Source organism: Medicago sativa, chromosome 3 (genome assembly GCF_051527215.1).
Source record: "Medicago sativa cultivar Bolivia chromosome 3, Bolivia_mono, whole genome shotgun sequence".
Lineage (NCBI taxonomy): Eukaryota > Viridiplantae > Streptophyta > Magnoliopsida > Fabales > Fabaceae > Medicago > Medicago sativa.
Window position 1 is genome coordinate 101,253,145 of NC_140751.1, and position 20,272 is coordinate 101,273,416.

At 32.7% G+C, this 20,272-nt stretch overlaps 1 protein-coding gene, 1 non-coding gene and 1 pseudogene across 3 annotated transcripts; all 3 read right to left on the reverse strand.

Annotated features, from left to right (window-relative positions):
• Positions 1–2,029: 2,029 nt before the first annotated feature.
• Positions 2,030–3,701, reverse strand: LOC146942982 (putative indole-3-pyruvate monooxygenase YUCCA10; annotated as a pseudogene). The gene is made up of 2 exons (XR_015032921.1): positions 3,126–3,701; positions 2,030–2,165 (listed from the first exon to the last, which is right to left on the reverse strand). The product of XR_015032921.1 is annotated as a putative indole-3-pyruvate monooxygenase YUCCA10 (transcript).
• A 6,385-nt stretch (positions 3,702–10,086) lies between these two features.
• LOC146942983 (snakin-2-like) lies at positions 10,087–11,310 on the reverse strand. The gene is made up of 3 exons (XM_085757077.1): positions 11,132–11,310; positions 10,972–11,020; positions 10,087–10,516 (listed from the first exon to the last, which is right to left on the reverse strand). The coding sequence occupies exons 1-3, from the start codon at positions 11,210–11,212 to the stop codon at positions 10,335–10,337; spliced, it is 312 nt and encodes a 103-aa protein (XP_085613203.1). The 5' UTR covers positions 11,213–11,310; the 3' UTR covers positions 10,087–10,334.
• A 5,349-nt stretch (positions 11,311–16,659) lies between these two features.
• On the reverse strand, positions 16,660–16,766 carry LOC146942984 (small nucleolar RNA R71). The gene has a single exon (XR_015033777.1). It is a non-coding gene; the product is annotated as a small nucleolar RNA R71 (small nucleolar RNA).
• Positions 16,767–20,272: the final 3,506 nt, after the last annotated feature.

A 20,272-nucleotide genomic window follows, 5' to 3' on the forward strand; every position in this document is an offset into this window, starting at 1 on the left:
ATGCTATTGCCCTTGTTCTTGGTATCATTTGGCGAACACTGTTTTTTTTAAATTTTTTTATGTTTGATGTTTGGTTTGGCGAACATGTGCATATTTATTATTATTATTATTATTATTATTTTATGTTTGCTATTGCTTGGCTAACAGCCTTTTTTCCTTTTTATTTTTTTATTTTTTTCATTGTTTATATTTTTTTATAATTTATTTTATATTTTGGTTGATAGACAAAAATGACGAGATGCTTCCTTCAAAAAAAAATGACGAGATGCCGTGACCGCTGCATATATAATACAATATCCTATTGTTTTGTACCGCACAAAAGCCTGCATATAATTAAAAGAATTGCTAAATCGGACGCCGTGATCGAGATTCAAACGCCAACTTCTCAACTTGTGTGTGAATTTTTAATAACTTTTGTCACTTTTGTGATTCAACCAAAAAATAAAAGAAATTATTTTAAAAAAACAATAAAACAAAACGGAAAAAAAAAACAATAAAAGGTTGTTCGTTAAAACCAACAACAAACATGATAATAAAAAGTAAATAAGAAAATGGCTGCTCGCCAAATCAAACATCAAACAGAAGAATATTTTTTTAAAAAAAGTGATGTTCGCCAATTGATAAGGAGAACAAGGGCATTTGCATCATTATTTTTCAACAAGGGGTAGTCCTATCAATTATTTTCACATGGAGGGCAGAAGAAAAAAAAACTCCACAACATAATGCTCATTCGTCACGTCACAACAACCACAGTTATATTTTACACTTTTCAAATAAAACTCATTCATATACTAACTCAATACTATATGTGAATTTATATCGTTATTCATTATTTGAATCTGAATTATTCTTCGAACGAGCTACTTTGCGAGGCGAATTGACATTTGAAGTCAGTTTTTCATCTTTTTAGTAAAATGACATTGAACCTTGTTTATAGTCAGATAACCTCTCACTTAAATAAATTTGGTTATGCGAATAAATACCCCATCTAAATGTTATTTTAGGTATTGTTCATAAATTCAAAAATACAGTAAATTACACATCTAATATATAAATTACGACTATTTTTATAAAATTACCTATGAGAAATATAAATTAAGAAAATTAAAAATAGAGAGTGTAATAAATAATAAATAGTAAAATAAAAAAAAGAAACATCAATGTTGAATTGATATTATAAAATGAAGTATAAAAAATAAGACTTTTTTTTCTTCCTAGAATGACATATATTTCGAGAGTAGTAATAATATTTTATTCATAATATTTAAGAGAAGATTTTTGTTAACATACTCTAATTTTTCATAAGATGTATAGTGTTAATTTGTAATTTAAAACAAATCAATTTAGTAGAAACAACCAATTTAGACCTTAAACTAACACCCTCTCGCCAATTTGATCCTTAAACTATCAAAATCAAAGGTTAAATATGTTTTTAGTTCTTATAAAATCACAAGTATTTCTTATTTAACCTTTGATTTTAAATATGTTTTTAGTCCGTACTAAATTGGTCTAAAAACCAATTTAGACCTTAAACTAACACCCTCTCACCAATTTTATTGATTTTAATAACAAAAAATAAATTTCAATAATTATCTAATATATTTTTTGTGTGTTAACACTCCGATTATCATGGGAAAGAAGATCTGATATTTTAATAATTAGACCTTAAAGGATGATTTGGTCATTGCACCTTTAAAATCAATTTGGTCATTGATGTATCCAAACATAAATCAATTCATACCAAACTCAATTTTTTTACCAAAATCAATTCTCTCGAACTCAATTCTATCAAAATCAATTCTTACCGCAGCCAAACCAAACACATACTTAATAGCTTAGAGATCAAATTGATGATTGAAACTTTCGAGTTACACCAAAGCAACCAATGCAATGTCAATTATCTCTAACGTACCTTTAACTCTCTAGTCTCTAGACTTAATTTTGTGAAAGGTTCCAACGTCAACAATGGGATACTTGCCGTACTTGTCCTTCATATAAAAGGGACCCTCACTAGGCCTACCAACCCCATAATTCGTGATATCCCCGTAAACCATTTTACTAAGCATCACCATCACCATCACCATCACCGAATCCACCATCTCCATTGACAAATACTTCATCAGAAACAATCCCAAATTCAGCATGCCCCTAGACAAAATGTGAACCTACACATTGCATTGCATTCATTGTATGCACTTTATTTTTTACTGTAAGTATATCTTAGCGTGACAGGCAAACTAACTAATAGTACTCTTTTAAGCAATAGTTTAACCAAAGTTACATAATCAATCACAATCATATAATTTTCTTCACATCTATCTATGTATATATACTTACATATCACAATCAAAGGAAAAAAAAACGCCAAATCAAATCCCTTAAACAACATGATCGATCATCATAAACCATATCATATCATAATTATAAAAAGATCAAAGACTACACATTAATTCAGTCATTATATATCTATTGTAAAAATAATTTTGTGCTAGATATACGTGTTAAAATATTAAATATATAATTTTTTCTGTTTTTATCCCAAATATCCATGCAATTCTAAACAAAAATCTTACTACCTTCCGTGGAGGGAATATGTAGGGAAAACAAATAAACTGTCTCCAAAAATATTTGAGTATAATCAAATACAACTGAATCACCACCAAAAAAAAAATCAAAAACAATTGAATTAGTAATGTTTAAAAAGTTTTTACTCGTTTCATCAACAACAAAAGGGTTTTTTACTCGGTAGTCTTAAAGATTGATATGTTTCTTTACCAAAAAAAATCATTTGATTATGTTTCATCACAAATTAAGTTTTTTTTTTCCTCAAAAAAAAATTTATGTTTTTTTTTTTTTTGTTATGATAGATTACAAATACAGAGTAGGTAGGTATAAATTTGATGAGATAACTAAATTAAAATATAGACAGCACATGATACAAAAATCTATTGGTGCTTTGGGCAAACATTTATATGCGTCTACCCAATGAGAAATGACAGATTATAAATGAGTTCGATTTTAAATTTTATGAGTTTGTGTGTATTAAAATAAAAATAAGACAACCATAAGTTAAAAAACATGGCATATACGAGTGAAATGAAATAGATGTTGAAAATAACAATTACCTTGCTTCCATTGCAGGATTCCCAGACCCAACAACAAGAACATGCTGATCATCTTTAAACTCTTTCCCGTTCTTAAACTCAGTTGAATGAATCACTTTCCCAGTAAAACTCTTCAACCCTTCAATTTCAGGTACTAAAGGATCACTAGTTTCACCACTAGCCACAACCAAAAACCTTCCTTCATATTCCTCAACCTCACCAGAATCCTTATTCTTAGCCTTCACCTTCCATTTCTCAGAACCTTCATCATACTCTGCATTCTCCATCTCCACTGTTCTGTGATACAGAGGATTGATTTTGAAGTGAGTAACATAGTCTTCTAAGTATTGTAAAAACTTTTCTTTACGAATGTACGATGGAAAAGAAGGTGGGAATGGTTTGTGAGGAAGCTCGCAAAATTGCTTTTTGAGGTGAAGATGAAGACGATCATATGAATATTTTTTCCATAGCGAAGTAAAACAATTTTCTCTTTCGAGGATTATGTAAGGAATAGATTTGGTTTGCTAAACATGCTGCAACAGAGAGACCAGAAGGACCTGCTGCAACAATTATCACTCTTTGATTCTCTTTCTCCATTGTTTCTTCTCTCTTTGTGATTTCTTGATCCGACTAATATTGTGTATATATATGGCTATAATAGACGGTGACATTTAAGGGATAATTCATGTCTAAAAAATGTTTTTTTCTAACTAAATGACATCACCTAACTCAAATTATGTCATGTAGCTCAAAAAATTGGTTTCTTTGCTTTATTTGCACGTGTATCTAAATTATCCATGTCATATCAATTAAAAAAAAATTGGTTTATTTGCTTAATTTGCACATGTATCTAACTTATCCATGTCATATCAATTAAACTATATACTAAGGTCTTTTGGGTGGGAAACGTAGAAGTACAACTCTAGTTCAAATATCAATTTGTCATCTAGCAATCAATCACCTTACACTATTATCCATCTTTCTAATACGGGTAGTATTAACTTGTGCCCTATGTTAAGAAACTTAAAAGAAAAAATATTTCATAAAATTTTGTGCATTCAACTCATTAAAAAACTAAAGATTAAATGTAATGCACACATTCCAATGAGCTGTTTCTATATTTGTTTCATTAACTTATGCCCTCAGGCACAAGTTAACATTACCCTTCTAATATAACCTTACTTTATTGAAAAATGTTAACAAGTGCTCCTAGGACATTCTTTGTGATCTTTAAGTTGTGACTTTTTATAAAAATATGTGTAATCAATGTATTGGAAATCGAAATATTTAACTTTTTAATAAAATAAATTTTTCTTTTAGAATCCTTAAAAAATGCATCGAGGACACTCGTTAATAAGATCCTACTGTTGTTTTTGGATTTTCAAACTGTTGTATTTGGATTTCCAAATTCTATTATCTACCGAAGTTGTTGCTAGGTTGAGTCACGACCAAGTCGCTCTCTTTAAGACGTTTCGTGGCACTGCCCAAAATTGTGCAAGACAGGCTATCAACCACGCCGCCTCCAGGATAAAACAAGCCCAGCTACAACTGTGTGGTTAACTACTGCACTGTAGAAAACCGTTCGAGAATTACACCCTCAAATATGGTACTAAGACCACTCTTTAATACTGAAACCACTTTAATATGGTATTGTTACCACTCTATTATGGTGCCGAGACCACTCAAATATGGTGTTACCACCATTCTAACTTTAATTTCTCCAAAACATCAATATGACACTACAACCACTCAAATATGGTGATACCACCATTTCTCCTCAAATAGAAAAATATTGAAATATTTTATATACCATTAAGATCATTCATTCTTAATTTCGACGGGACATTATTATTCCAAAAAGGGACTATGATCTTAATAGTACTCTTTATTTCGAAGGGACTTATATTATCGAAGGGACTATGTTTTTAAGACCATTCTTAATTTCGAAGGGACATTAAACCGAAAATGGACTATGGTCTTAAGAACACTCTTAATTCCGAAGGGACAGAAAAAGGAGATGAAGAGAAGAAAGACTCGTCAACACAAGTCAAGAAAGGGAGAAGAGAGAAAGAGTTCCCGACAACTCAATGAAACTCTTTGATGTGATTTTTGAACTAGGTGAGCTCTCCTTTTATAGGGAGAGTTTCTAACTAATTTGGAGAAACTTAAGAATTAAGTAAACTTAAAATTTAAGCAACTCACAGATCAGCTCAAGTAACAAACTAATCGGCGGATAAGTTCAAAAAGAAACAAATCCACTAACAAAGGAAAGATAGGAAATTCAGTTGGATTCTCAATCTTATCACAACCAACATAAACTAAAATTATGGGGAGTGATATTCATGAATTAAAAATAATAATTACTATTATTTTCATCATTATCAGGTATTTAAAATCAAATACCGCAATTTAAACACTATGTGAGACCCCCCACATTCTATTTTTTTACACAGGTTATCAAATTTCTTTTCTACATTCATGAAGCATATTACATTCAAATGTTATCATTTCTTTTGACTTTTGTTTTCAAATTTCAGTTTTGTTCTTGATTTTGACAAACCCTTCTTTTTCACCATAAACCTATATTAACATATGGTTTCTATTGTTGTTATCAGCTTGGTTTTTAGATCTGTTTTTTAGTTTGATGACCCTAATGAATAATGTTTTCCCTATTTTAATGAGAACTGGTTTTTGGACATTTGTTTCAACTATATTAACATCTGGTTTTTAATGTTGTTTTCCCTATTTAATCTTATAATAAATAATAAACATTTAATTAACCTATCAATTTGAATGTCTTCATCATCTTCATTGTTTCATCGTCATTTTCATAAATCAATAGAAATTTTTCAAAGTCACCCTCGGTAGAATGGGGCATGTCTCCTGTGAAGTTTTCAATGGAGCAGGTCTGGTGCACATCCACACCATTAATTTCTTTTTAATGATTAAAACTACATTAATTACAAGAAAAGCATGGGATTGAGATTTCACATGACAATAACTGCGCCGTAGAAGATCTCTTCCCGGTGGAATGAATAAACTCAAACCAATCATAATCATTTCAATAATCTAAAACATCTTTAAAAATTAAAATCTCCAAATTCTCAATATACCCTAAATTTTCTTTAAATAAACCTGAAACAAATTTACACAAATTCTCCAAATCACTAAGGGTGTGTTTGGATGGAGGGTTTAGGAGGAAAAAGGAGGGGAGGGTTTACTTTTCATTTTTAAATTACGGGTACTATGAAATATTTTTTAAAAAGTTAACATTAACATGATAAACGGTCATATAATACATCTATCACACTTACTTTATTTTAGAGAAAAACATGTTATATAGTCCGTAATTTAAAAAAGAAAAGTAAACACTCTCCTCCCTTTCCCTCCTAATCCCTCAATCCAAACACACCCTAAGAGGACAAGAGAGTCTACGAAAAAAGAACCGAATCTTCACTCGCTAGGACACTTGTTCATTCATTCATGCATCCCCATAGTCATCCGATGATTTGGGAACAAAACAACAGATAAGTGAAGATTAGAGGAAATGGAATTGGCAATGAAGGTAGATGAAGATTACATGTGTTGAACCATAATATCATATCCTCCAATCGTGTTGCAGCCAATCAATTGCTCATTCAGTTTCAAAAAAATCTGTGTTGATTTATGAAGAGGATGAGGAACATGATGAACTATAAAGAAGATGACGAAGGCGATCAAATTTCTAGATTAATTAAATGTTTATTATTTATTATAAGATTAAATGATTTTTTGAAGAAATTATAAAATTAAATGATATTTTTTAGTTTTAAGATGTTTATTATAGAATTAAAAAAAATTGGTAATGACATGTATAATAAATTGAAGAAAATACAGGAGTCAAAACTGAAGAAAATTGAAAATTAGAGGACCAAAAAGTTGGGTTTTAAAATACAGGAGTCAAAACTTCATTTTTGTTTTTAAATAGGAGAGCCAAAAGTATTTAATTTTTTTTTTTTAAAAGTCGTTTTTTTTTAACGAATTTCTAGCAAAACCTCATTAAAACGGTAACGATGTAAAATTTAAAAACGTAAAAGAGCGAAGTTAAAAGGAAAATTAACTAAATTGTTACATGAAATTAAGTCACGAGAACACAAGAGTAATTTTGTCAAATAACAATCAGACAAAAATGGATTTAAACACATTTTAACTACATAATTGGAGCATACTTTTTTAAAAAAAACACACCCATATATATATATATATATATATATATATATATATATATATATATATATATATATATATATATATATATATATATATATATATAGACACACACAAGGAACACGTAACAAAATAAATTGTGGAGCAAGTTCTAATACCAAATAAAAATTATACAAAAATTGTATTGGACTCCCATATGTTTGGAGGTTATACTTGAGTTGAGTATTTCTCTCTTCTTCCCCTTTGATCTTTATTTTTATAAATTATGCTCGAGTATCTCTGATCCAAACTGGCATTTAATCAACGATCACAACAATATGCAGATGGATCATCGTAATCATATCTAATGTTGTTTCTGAATTTCACAGATTGTGCCTAATGGATCTCACATCATTTGCTATATTTTTTGCATCTACGGCGGCAGCTCCATAGAAACCTCTCCTGTATAACACAATATAAACCATTCTTTCCCTTCCAATGAATAGGGTAACTTGGCTTGGGAATACCATCATCATTCAAAAGGTAATCATCCCCCTACCAAAATATAATTAATTAATTTATATATATATAAAATCTAACATACATCAGAGTATATATCTGATCACATTTCTTTTGGTTTATACATTTCCCATTTTAATGTAACATATATTAAAATAAAGAGTCATACTTGTGCCTAAAAAAACTATTTTTTTTTTTGTAAAAAAAAAAACTTAATAAGGAATCAACAAATATAAAACATGTCTTGTAAAAAACTATCCTTTTAACTTTACAAGAAATAGAAACTTTGTCTAACTTTCATTTTACTGTTGTTGCTGTTGTTGAAGTTGAAGTTAAGCCACTTGTGGGTTGATCTCTTGAAGCCGGTGCAGAAAATAATAGAGTCAAAAGAATGCAATTGACCATTTTTTTTTTGAAGAAACTAAAATGAAATATATTACCACCACTTACACATTCTATTTCCGCCGGCAAAACCTAACGTAACATTACAAACAGTAACACACAACACAATTCCCATTCGTCACGTCACAACAACAACCGCAATTATATTTTTGCACTTTTCAAATATAAACTCATTCATGGACTAACTCAATACTATATGTGAATTTATATCGTTATTCATTATCTAAATCTGAATTATTCTTCAAACGAGCTACTTTGCGGGGGCGAATTGACATTTGAAGTCAGTTTTCCATCTTTTTAGTAAAATGACATTGAACCTTGTTTATAGTTTGATAAAAAAAATTGTTTTTTGTTTTTAATTATCGAAAATTAATTTCCAGATTTTTTTAAATTGTTTTTTTATTTTTATTTTAAAATTAATAGAATGTCACGTCAGCGCCACATGGCAAAGAATACACCATCAGACTGCCACCTAGCACTTTAACTAGGCCCAAGGGTCTTTTTAAAAAACAAAAAAAAAATTTGCGGGAACGAATTTTTTTTTTTTACAAGGACTAAAAGTAAAACAAGATATATTTGCAAGGACCTTTGGATATTTTAGCCTATATATTAACACCAAAATAATAATCCCTCTAGTACAAAGTGTAACAAAGAAACCACTAGAAATTTACAACATTACAAGCAAAAATAATTGACAAAAATCTAATTGTTCTTGTACATTGTCCATCATGGACCAATACATATTTGGTCCAACCTAAAGTTTTAAGTTTATATTTTGTTGTCTTGTCTCTTCAAATAAAATTAAGGCTTAATTGCACTTTTGCCCCCTATATTTTGCCAATTGTGCGATTTTGCACCCCATTGTTTCAAACGAGCGATTTTGCACCCTATATTTTGCCAATTGTGCGATTTTGCACCCCATTGTTTCAAACGAGCGATTTTGCACCCATAGTTTCCCCCCTTTATGATTTTGCACCCAAAAAATCAAAAAAATATTTGGTTTTTTTCCAAAAAATCGAAAAAATTTAAAAAATTAGAAAATATAATCAGATTTTTTTTAAAATTCTGGAATTTAATTTTCAAAATACAAAAAAAGTAAATTTTCAAAATTTTTAAAAAAGGTCAGATTTTTTTAAAAAATTCTGGAAAAAATTTAATTTTTAAAAATCTGGATACCAATTTAAAAAAGGGAAATGTTAACTTGTGCCCTCAAGGCACAAGTTAACAAACCAAAGATAGAAACATTTTGTTGGAAATTGCGCATTCAACATTCTAAAAATTTAAAATCTTGTCTTTCCAAGACATAATTTAGGATTTAATTCCATTTTTAGATTCTTAACTTGTGCCCTTAGGGCACAAGTTAACACTACCCTTTTAAAAAAAGGTTAGATTTTTTTAAAATTTTGAAAATTTACTTTTTTTTGTATTTTGAAAATTAAATTCCAGAATTTTAAAAAAAATCTGATTATATTTTCTGATTTTTTTTTTCTAATTTTTTAAATTTTTTTCGATTTTTTAAATTTTTTGGAAAAAAACTGAATATTTTATGATTTTTTGGGGTGCAAAATCAGAAAGGGGGAAAACTATGGGGTGCAAAATCGCTCGTTTGAAACAATGGGGTGCAAAATCGCACAATTGGCAAAATATAGGGTGCAAAATCGCTCGTTTGAAACAATGGGGTGCAAAATCGCACAATTGGCAAAATATAGGGGGCAAAAGTGCTATTAAGCCTAAAATTAAAGGGTATTGAATTTTTTGAAGTCCTCCATACAATAATTAGAATAGATTGATAGATAACACTCATAAGTGGTCATAACAGATGTAATGGAGAAAGCGCAAGACTATCACAATCACAATTCAGAGTATACACCGGAAATTGAAGAACGTGACTAATATTATAATATGATTACACGCAATTACTATAAAATACATTCATGAACACACCACAAACGATTCAACATAAATTGGAAATAGTACTTAAAGAAAAAGGATTGAAAACAGAATTTATTTTCCACACACATAGACTTTTTATTCTACCTATGACGCATTATGGGTAGCACTTATGTAAATAAGTTGCATTGCATGAGTTGGTGGTAATTAAGGAAGTGATGAATTCAACTCAATTCAAGGGCACTTGCGTCTGCCTCCATGGGTGGTTTGGTTGGCATAGCAGGGACACATTTCTTGGTTACCAGAAGTTCCCGGTGGCACGCAGTTGCACCGACTGCAGCAAGTTCCACATGCCCTGTGGCAGAGGCGCGGCCGTGATGATAAACGGCACCTAGCAGCACATGCTCCATTGCAATCTGAAATTTATATCAAATTTATCATCTACTTCACACACATATTTTTGGTTAAAATAAATTTGATAGTTAGAAATTTATATCAAATTTATCATCTACTTCACACACATATTTTTGGTTAAAATAAATTTGATAGTTAGATAAAATTGATTAGAGATTAATTTGTTTGAAGATTTTAATGTGAAGTAGAAACAGATTTGTGTTTCTTTATAATATTTAACCTTTTTTACTAATCTTTTATCCCATTAGCATACATATTCGTTAAAAAACTAGATTTTTTTTTTTTATAAGCTATAATTGCATTCTCGTATTGTATAATTAAGAATGTGTTCTTCCTTAGTTTAGTTCATATAATTTTTATTCATTAATTGATTCACTGTCCAGTTTTTATATATTTTTTCCACTTTAAGCAAATAATTAAAACCAGACAGAAGCAGTTGATGGAATAGTAATTTTACCTATCTGCTGCTGAAAAGAAACTTGAGTTTCTGCGTGTACATGCGGTTCCTACAAAAACACATGTAATTAAATTAAATTAAATTGGTTATTTTATAAAGAAAACGCTTGGAGCTTGGAAATCATAAAAGAATGAAGAGAGCAACAATAGCTTTGAATTACCGGCTGGTCCAAAGCATGAACAAGATGGAGAATGGCAAAAGTTACCAGAAGAGATGTAACTAAAAGCTTAAAGAGAGCCATTGCTAATGGCTATAGCAATTTAGCTAATGGCTATAGCAATTTAGAAAAGAGGGATTAGCTTGATTACTTAAAAGGTTTTGTTCTTAAAATGTGCACTGAATTGAGAATCGAGGACTCTTTATTTATAGTTGAAAGGCAAGGCTGTAAACTAAAGACAATCTAGTGCTGACTAGTGACTGACTAGCTGAGTGTGGTTGAAATTCAAATTTTTTAAATTGTATTTTTTGTTAGCCTGTCAAATTAAAAAAATATTACAAGTTAATTTGAAAACAAAAAAGTATATGTAATTCTTTCAAAAAAAAAGTATATGTAATTTTATTACAATTAGGGTAATCTTTTTTTTTTTTAGTAATCTTATCATTTAAATTTAATGTACAAATACAACATGTTATTTTTTTTTGAGGGAAAATATAACATGTTATTATTAGGTGTGTATCAATAAAATAATAATATTTGTTTGTAAAAAAATAAATAATAATAATAATATCGTCGATGAAGATTGACTCAATTAATAAAGAATTGATTTATAGTAAGTCTTCTTGTTAGCGCTCGATGAGTCTTAAGGCATGATCTGACTTTGGTAAACTCTCAAAATCCCACTGACATAATTTTTTTTATCAAAATAAAATAGCACCACGTTTGTTATCATGTGCGCATCAAATACATGATAAAATATATTTTTATGATATTCCTATCCCGTGGTATCTTTATTCAAATCTTTATGATATCATATCTCTATTCTATCTTAACCATCAAAAATACCCTTACCACTTTGGGTTTGGAGTGTGCATAACAAAATTAAACCATGTGGACTATTCATCCCAAAGTGCAGTTGTGTATGATTTCCTTCTTGTTAAATCATAATAACCTCGTGAGTCTTTATCCTTTAATTATTTTCTTACCCGCCACCAAACCAGGCCAGTATCCTATATGTTAAGGATATATTAGGCAGACCCTTATACTAACTTGTTATAAAAATTGAATCGCTGAGAAAAATATAATTAATAATATGATTATTCTTAAAAAAAAAATTGGGAAAGATTATTCTTAAGTTGTACGGTGTAAAATAAAAATTTTACGTACTGTTTGATAGAAAATTATATATTTATAAAATGGCATAAACATGCTATTAAATACGTCAATTAATATATTATACCGAAACTAATGTCAATATATATGATAAATAAGATAAGAAATGCTGCACCAAAAATAAAATAATAATAATAATAATAATAATAATAATAATAATAATAATAATAATAATAATAATAATAATAATAAATAATAAGAAATGATGGATACTTGGTAGTCTTATTCAGGGGCGGCCCTGAGGGCGGGCTCGAGGGGCGGCAGCCCAGGGCACCACTTTTTTAGGGGCACCAAAATTATTATTTTTACTTAGTAGTTAGTACTATATAGATATATTTCTTTTTAATTCATTTTGATTAATTCTATCGAAAAAAATATTCTTAGATAACTTTGATTATAAATTAATATTTTGCAAAAGAAATGCAAGAAGAAAAATATTTAAATCATTAAAAGAGCACAATTTATTGTTTCGTCCAGGGCACCAAAAATCTTAGGGCCGGCCCTGGTCTTATTATTCGACAAATGATAATAATTTACACTAACTCTTTTCTTTGTGTGTACAATCAGATCAAATGAGTGTGGTCACGTATTCACATTATGAATGTAGACAACGGGATCAGGATCCAATAGCTCGTATTTTCCTTTCCTTCGCAGAACAAACAAAGGAAAATGCCTAGACGTTTGCATTTTCATTCATGTTATGCTCTTTTCTCTTGTTTTTTTTTTTTTTAACTCTTGTCTCTTACCATCTAAATTAATGCTTAATTTTTTAATCACAATAATATTGTAAGTAATCATTTTTAAGGATGTCATTAAGCAAGTGAACAATTTCTTTTGGTGGCTAAGAAGCGAGTGAACATGCTACGCAATTTTAAGCACTCCATGCACGAAGTTATACATGTATATACTATTGGTCATTACTTTAGGAGCTAAACGTAGCATTACCTAATACAATTTGATCTTATGGAGTTATGAACGTTTTGTAGGGTTGGGATTAGATTGCATTATTGGGGAGAATGAAATAGTGGATGAATAATAGGAAAAGTTGTGTTTTTTGAATACATGGAAAACTACAAGTGCTGAATTATTTACTATAAGAACCAACATTTTTGCTAAGTGGCCTGCCGCCAACTTAGGCTTTGGGGGATTGTGATGGATAAATTTGGATCATGCAATGAACTTGTGATGCATGAAGATAAATTAGCAAGCATAGTAAACATAAAAATAGGAAAAGTGGTTAAGAAGCCAATTCTGCCAGCTGTATATGTCTTTGCACCATAGCTGTAATATGGTAACATCAAATTATCTTTTGTTCAATAACAATGTAGACAAACCATAGTGGACATATGGAATAGTATAGAGATGAACCATAAGGAGTTATGAAATGCCTGATATATAATAAGTCAAGTTTGTTCGGAATAACAGTTTACTTTTATTGGGATAATTAGTATTAAGTGGTAATTAACTTGTAGGATTAGATTTATTACAAAGAAAAGGTTTTATATGAGAACAAATTTTATCCTAAGTGGATCTTAATGGTGGCTAGATAAAACGGAATGCTAGTAACCTTATCTTTTTAAAACTCTATTTTATTGAGCGAAATCCATGTAGATATCACCATTTTATATGAAAACCATTTTTAAAGTGTGAGATTCGCATTGATTTCATCTAATAAAAAAAAATGTGTGTTATAGAGTGTGTTAAAAAGAGTGTGTATTGTTTATAACACTCTTCAACGTTTGGAATAACGACAAAGTCTAACTCTAGTGAATTGATGAAGAAATAAATCATTGTAGACACTTCAACTTTCAAATCAGAGTTTGAATGATGTGAGCGAGAGATAATAACGCACACTTTTTATGGAAGGATAAATCCATATTTCTAAGCATGATAGTGTTGAGTTTGAATTGGGACCTAGCTCAGGTCTCGTTGATGAGTCTCCTTCCTAGAATGAACACATGTAAACTCAACCTAGTTGAATTAAAGAAACCCCGCCTAATTGTATCTTTTAAAAGAAAAATGCAATATCTTATCTTACGTTAATAAAGTTCACAAAAGTCCCTCGAAAAGAAGTTCACAAAAGCGTCACGAAATGAAAGTAGCCAATAAAGAGCATGGCTAACCATGCACGGATGGTTATTGAATTAATATGATTGACTTTAAACTTGTCATTTCACGGAATGCATTTGTGATGTTTTTCATGACACAACATTTCTGTTCTTTTAAAAGATGGTGTGTAAAAGTAATATGTTACGTTTGTACTCGTATAAGAGTTACTAGACAGTGGATTAAAACATAGAACATAAATGTTATTTATATTAATTTGATACATCTTTTACTCTTATTCTGGTATTCAATCTTCTTTGTATGATGAGCTTGTTGCGGGGGATGAGGGATTTAAGATTGCTAGGGACAGGAATTGGAGTTTTGTTTTGTTAGAATGTGATTCTAAGTTAGTTGTGGAAGCTTTCTCCAATGTCTTTTTGGTTCCTTGGAGGATAAGGAATGGTTGGTGATGACATTCTGTCATTACGTAATATTAGGGACTTATTGTGACATTTTGATAGAGTTCTCATGCAATTTTTACTGTTCTGGAGTGCAAAAAGCTTAAAATTTGAAGTCTGTTCGAAGGAAATCGCGCCACGCCAATTTCAAGCCGTGCTGCGATTTTTGAAGCAAAAATACACACTTCCTGTAAAGGGGAAATCGCGGCACGCCAATTAACAAGGCGCGGCGCGATTTTGATGGGTCAGGCCCATGACTTCTATAAATACTGCACTCAATCTGAAGAACAAGGGTTACGATTTTGGAGAACGAAAGTGCGATTTTAACACCCAGAAGGCTGCAGCGGAGAGGATTTCATCATCTCTAACCCAGTTTATGTATGTTTTAATTCTTTCATTGATTATGCTATTTGTAAACTCAATTATGAGTAGCTAAATCTCTTAGAGAATTAGGTCGGAGATGAACCTATGTAACCCTAATTGATCATATGTTGCTGTGAAACTCTATTACTTATTAATGATATTCTAGTTTTCATTCAATTCAATTGTTCTTACTGCTTTTTATATCCTGATCAAATATAAACATGATTTTGTGAGATCGAATGACTACTGACCATAGCTTTCGACTTAGACCTAATTGAATTGTTCTAATAAACATGGTTAGTCTAGGAATGGATAATCGTTTGTTAGTGATATTAGGTTAACGTGCTTAAACCTTTGATGATTATTAGACCACCTAAGGAATTAGAGGCTGTAGTTTAAAAAGAGGGTCCTAACTCAAGGGATTGATTAGGGCTAATTTGTTAACTATCGTGAAACTAGAGAATCATTAGTAATAATAGGTGCAGTAACCAATTAGGGGAAACATAGAGGATTCGAAGACCTGATCTCATCTCTCTCCTATTTTCTTAATCAAATCTTTACTCTTTTTTATTTGATTTCTTAAAATCAAACCAAATCTACTGCCTAGTGGCAAAACAAAATAAACTTTTATACATCCTACTTTTATAACGAAATTGAATAATTGAAGTTAAAAACAGTCCTCGTGGGAACGATATTTTTACTACTTCGATAGTTATTGGTGCACTTGCCAGAGATCTATCAAGTTTTTGGCGCCGCTGCCGGGGACTGTTGAATTATTTCAACAAGGCAATTACGTTATAATTTAGGGTTTTTGCAATTTAATTTTCTGTTTTTTTTTATTTTTATTTTTCTGTTTTCATATTCACTTGATTACTTTGCGTTGTGCAGTGCTACTAAGGTATTTTGCTGTTTATGCGAGGTAAACAGAGCTCTGACGACTTAGAGTACGATCCGGAGATTGAAAGAACTGCTAGAGCACTTCGGAAAGCTGTCCGATCGCAAAGGTTAGCTCAATCCGTTCCACCGGATGTTCGAGAACAAGTACCGGAGCAACTCTCAAGTGAATCTGAAACAAATTCTTCTCCTAAATCTGCAACGATGGAAGGAGAAGGAGTTGTACCACCAAGACCTAAGCTTGGAGACTACGGGTTAGCCACTCATCGCGGTCAACTGACCCACACTTTTCAACCAGCTAACCCCGTAGCGTTCGACATCAAGACAACTGTCCTCAATGGTTTGAGGGACAAGCAATTCGATGGGACTGAAGCTATGAGTCCTCATGAACACTTGAGCCGTTTTGCTGAAACCTGTGAGTTTTGTGTGCAACCAGCCACCGTGACTGAAGCACAAAAGAAGCTAAGGCTGTTTCCTTTCACCTTGACGGGAAGAGCAAAAGATTGGTTGCTAACAATTCCAAACGGGACTGTCCAAACATGGGAAGAGTTAGAGCTGAAGTTCTTGGAGAAATACTTCCCTATGTCTAAGTATTGGGACAAGAAGATGGAGATCTCTAACTTCAAGCAAGGAGAAGGTGAATCATTGTATGATGCTTGGGAGCGATTCAATTTGCTTCTCAAGAGATGCCCTAATCATGAGTTCACCGAGAAGCAATACCTCCAAATCTTCACTGAGGGGGTAACACCAAACACTCGAATGTTCTTAGATGCTTCCGCGGGAGGTAGTCTCAAAAGTAAAACTGATCATGAAGTTCAAGCTCTAATTGAAAACATGGCTGGCAATGAGTATCGTGATCAAGCTAAAAAGAAAGAAAGAGGAGTGTTTGGGGTGAGTGAACAAACTGCTATCCTTGCTAACCAAGCAGCCATGAACAAACAAATTGAAGCTCTAACTAAGGAGTTTCAAGGCTTCACTTTGGCTCATGAGCAACAACAAGTGGCTGCAATCAAATGTGACTTATGTGGTGAAGAACATCCAAACGGTGAATGTGTTCCGGAAGGATCAAGTGAAGAAGCTAACTTCATGGGAGGATATCAAAGGCAGAATCAATACTTCAATTCAGGCATTAATAAGCATCCAAATCTAAGCTACTCAAACAACAATGCTTTGAACTCTCAGATGCTAACTCCTCCTCAACAACAACAAAGGAAGCCATCCGCTCTTGAGGAAACTATGATGAACTTCATGAAGATGACTCAAGGCAACTTTGAAGAGATGAAGAAGAGTCAAGAAGCTGAAAGAAAGAACAATGAAGCTTCTAGGAAGATGCTTGAAACTCAACTGGGGCAATTAGCTAAGCAGTTGGCTGAACAAAACAAAGGCGGATTCTCAGGTAACACTAAAGATAACCCTAAGAATGAGTCTTGTAATGCTATTGAACTGAGGAGCAAAAAGGTTTTGACACCTTTAGTTCCAAAAGCTCCAAAGAAGGTTGATGAAGTAGTTGAGGTGGAGGAGAATGATGTAGTTGAAAAGAATGATGAGGGTGTAGTTGAAAAATAAAATGATCATGGAGAAGTTGAAAACGAAAGGAAGAAAAAAATAGAGGGAGAAAAAAGTGAGAGATTAATTGATGAAGATTCAATCTTGAGGAAGTCGAAGAGTTAAATTTTGAAAGATGGAGACAAACCACAGGTTATTCCATCATATGTGAAGCTTCCATACCCTCACCTTTCGAAGAAGAAATAAAAGGATAAAGGCCAATTCAAGAAGTTCATGCAACTTTTCTCACAACTTCAGGTAAATATTCCTTTCGGTGAAGCTCTTGATCAAATGCCGTTGTATGCTAAGTTCATGAAAGACTTGTTAACCAAAAGAAGGAAGCCTAAGGATGATGAGAACATAGCACTTTCTGAGAATTGTAGTGCTATTCTTCAAAAGAAGCTGCCACCTAAGCTGAAGGATCCTGGTGCTTTTACTATCCCTTGTTCAATTGGACCGGTAGACATTGGAAGAGCTTTATGTGACTTGGGAGCAAGTATAAATCTGATGCCTCTTTCAATGATGAAGAAGCTTAAGTGTGGGGAACCAAAACCAACAAGAATGACCATTACTTTAGCTGATCGGTCAATCTCTTATCCTTTCGGTATACTTGAAGATGTGCTAGTCAAGGTTAATGACTTGGTGTTCCCAGCAGACTTTGTGGTCCTAGACATGGCTGAAGATGAAGACATGCCACTCATTCTAGGAAGACCTTTCCTTGCAACTGGTCGTGCTTTGATTGATGTTGAACGTGGAGAGCTAATGTTGAGGTTCCATAAGGAGCAGGTAGTCTTCAATATCTTTGAGGCAATGAAGCACCAAGATGAGAATCCCAAATGTTACCGGATTGACGTTGTGGAAGAAACAGTCGAAGATAAAACCCTTGAATCTCTACTTATTCAATCTAAGGAGGTGGAAAGTGTGGAATCTATAGACAGACAAGAAGTGATTGAAGATGTTGGAAAGATAGAGGGTGTTAAGCAACTGAAAGTAAGCAAAGAACAGATGCACCAACAATCATCAGGAGACATCCGTGACAACAAGTATGGGGGATTGGCAATTGGTAAAAATGAAATAAAGACTACTACCACTGGTCCAGGTGGTAAATTGGCTTATAGAAGGATTCCCTGTGGGATGCGTAATGGGCCGGCTGCTTTTCGATGGTGTATGCATTCAACTCTCTCTGATACTTTGGAAAGAATTAGGAGGTACTGTGACGAAGGGATGGCAAGAAACAAGCCTGTTGATGAAGCTATAGACATCAAGAAGTCTGGTGCACAAGGAACTTTCAAGGGTAAGGAACAAAAGCTGAAACGGTACCGTGAAGGAGGACTCCCAAACAATGAAGAGGGAGCCACATCAACTAATCCTTAGGGATGGTCATCAGTCAAGCTAGTGACGATAAAGAAGCGCTGAGTGGGAGGCAACCCACTATTTATTTTTCAGGTATGATTTTATTGCTTTCAAAAACAAAAACACAAAAATATTTTTCTTTTCTTTTAATACAAGGCAGGAAAGTTTTAGAAATTTGCTCAAATATACCTCTTGCCAAGAAAATCATGCAAGGTACTGATGTCTTGCATGATTCTCTCCTCAAAAATTTTCAGAACGTAAAGGAACTCAGGCATTTTTCAAGAAAACAAAAAAAATTTTGGCCTGAGAAAGCAAAAACACACTCCCTGTTGCTCAAAATCGCGCCGCTCTGTGCAAATTGGCGTGCCGCGATTTTGAAGAACAGGAGAACACTCTCCCTGTTTTAAAGAAATCGCGCCGCGCCTTGTAATTGGCCGCAGCGCGATTTTGCTTGAAAGTTGACTAACCGTTGCAAAAACTAGCCGTTACAAACCCACCAAACTTCCCTACCGTTAGAAATTTGCCCGTTACTAGCCGTTACACACAAAATCGCGCCGCGCCTTGCAAATTGGCGTGCCGCGATTTTGCCCCTACAGCACTATAAATTCTTCACTGTTCATCATCATTTTCATTCCATTCTTCCTACCTTTCTCTATCAAAACTTCCCTAAACTTCCATTCACGAATTCTCTTCATCTTCATCTCAATATTCACCTCCTAACCATCATCAAACCAAAATCCCAATCACAAATTCATCAATCCAAACCACCATCAAACCACAATCATTCAAAACTTTCCCAAACTTCACAAAACTTTCCATTCACCATCTTCCCAAACCACAAATGGCCTCCAACCAAAGAAACACCCGCTCAAAGAAAGCCACCAACCCCAAGCCATCCACAAGCAAATCCAAACGCCCCAGTGCCGCATCCGAACCACCCGAAAACGCCATCCATTTCATCAATGACCTAGCCCAGGAGTTCCATCAATCTATGAAGAGTTTTGAAGTCATAGGGGAGAGGAAGTTTGATTTCACAAAACTTGTAAAATATCCTTTCTTTGAGTCTGAAATACGAAGGAGGGGGTGGACGAGATTGAATGAGATGATCGACGAGGCAAACAACAAAACGGTGATCGTCGAATTCTTTGCAAATGCAAGGGTGTCCGATACACCCTTTCAATCTTTTGTTCGAGGAAAGTACATTGACTTCAGCCCGGATGCTCTCAACGCATGGCTGAATGTTCAAGCACCGAAGGAGTGTTGGGTTGAAAAATTAAGGAGGGAGAGATTTGCTATTACGGAGGATACTTTT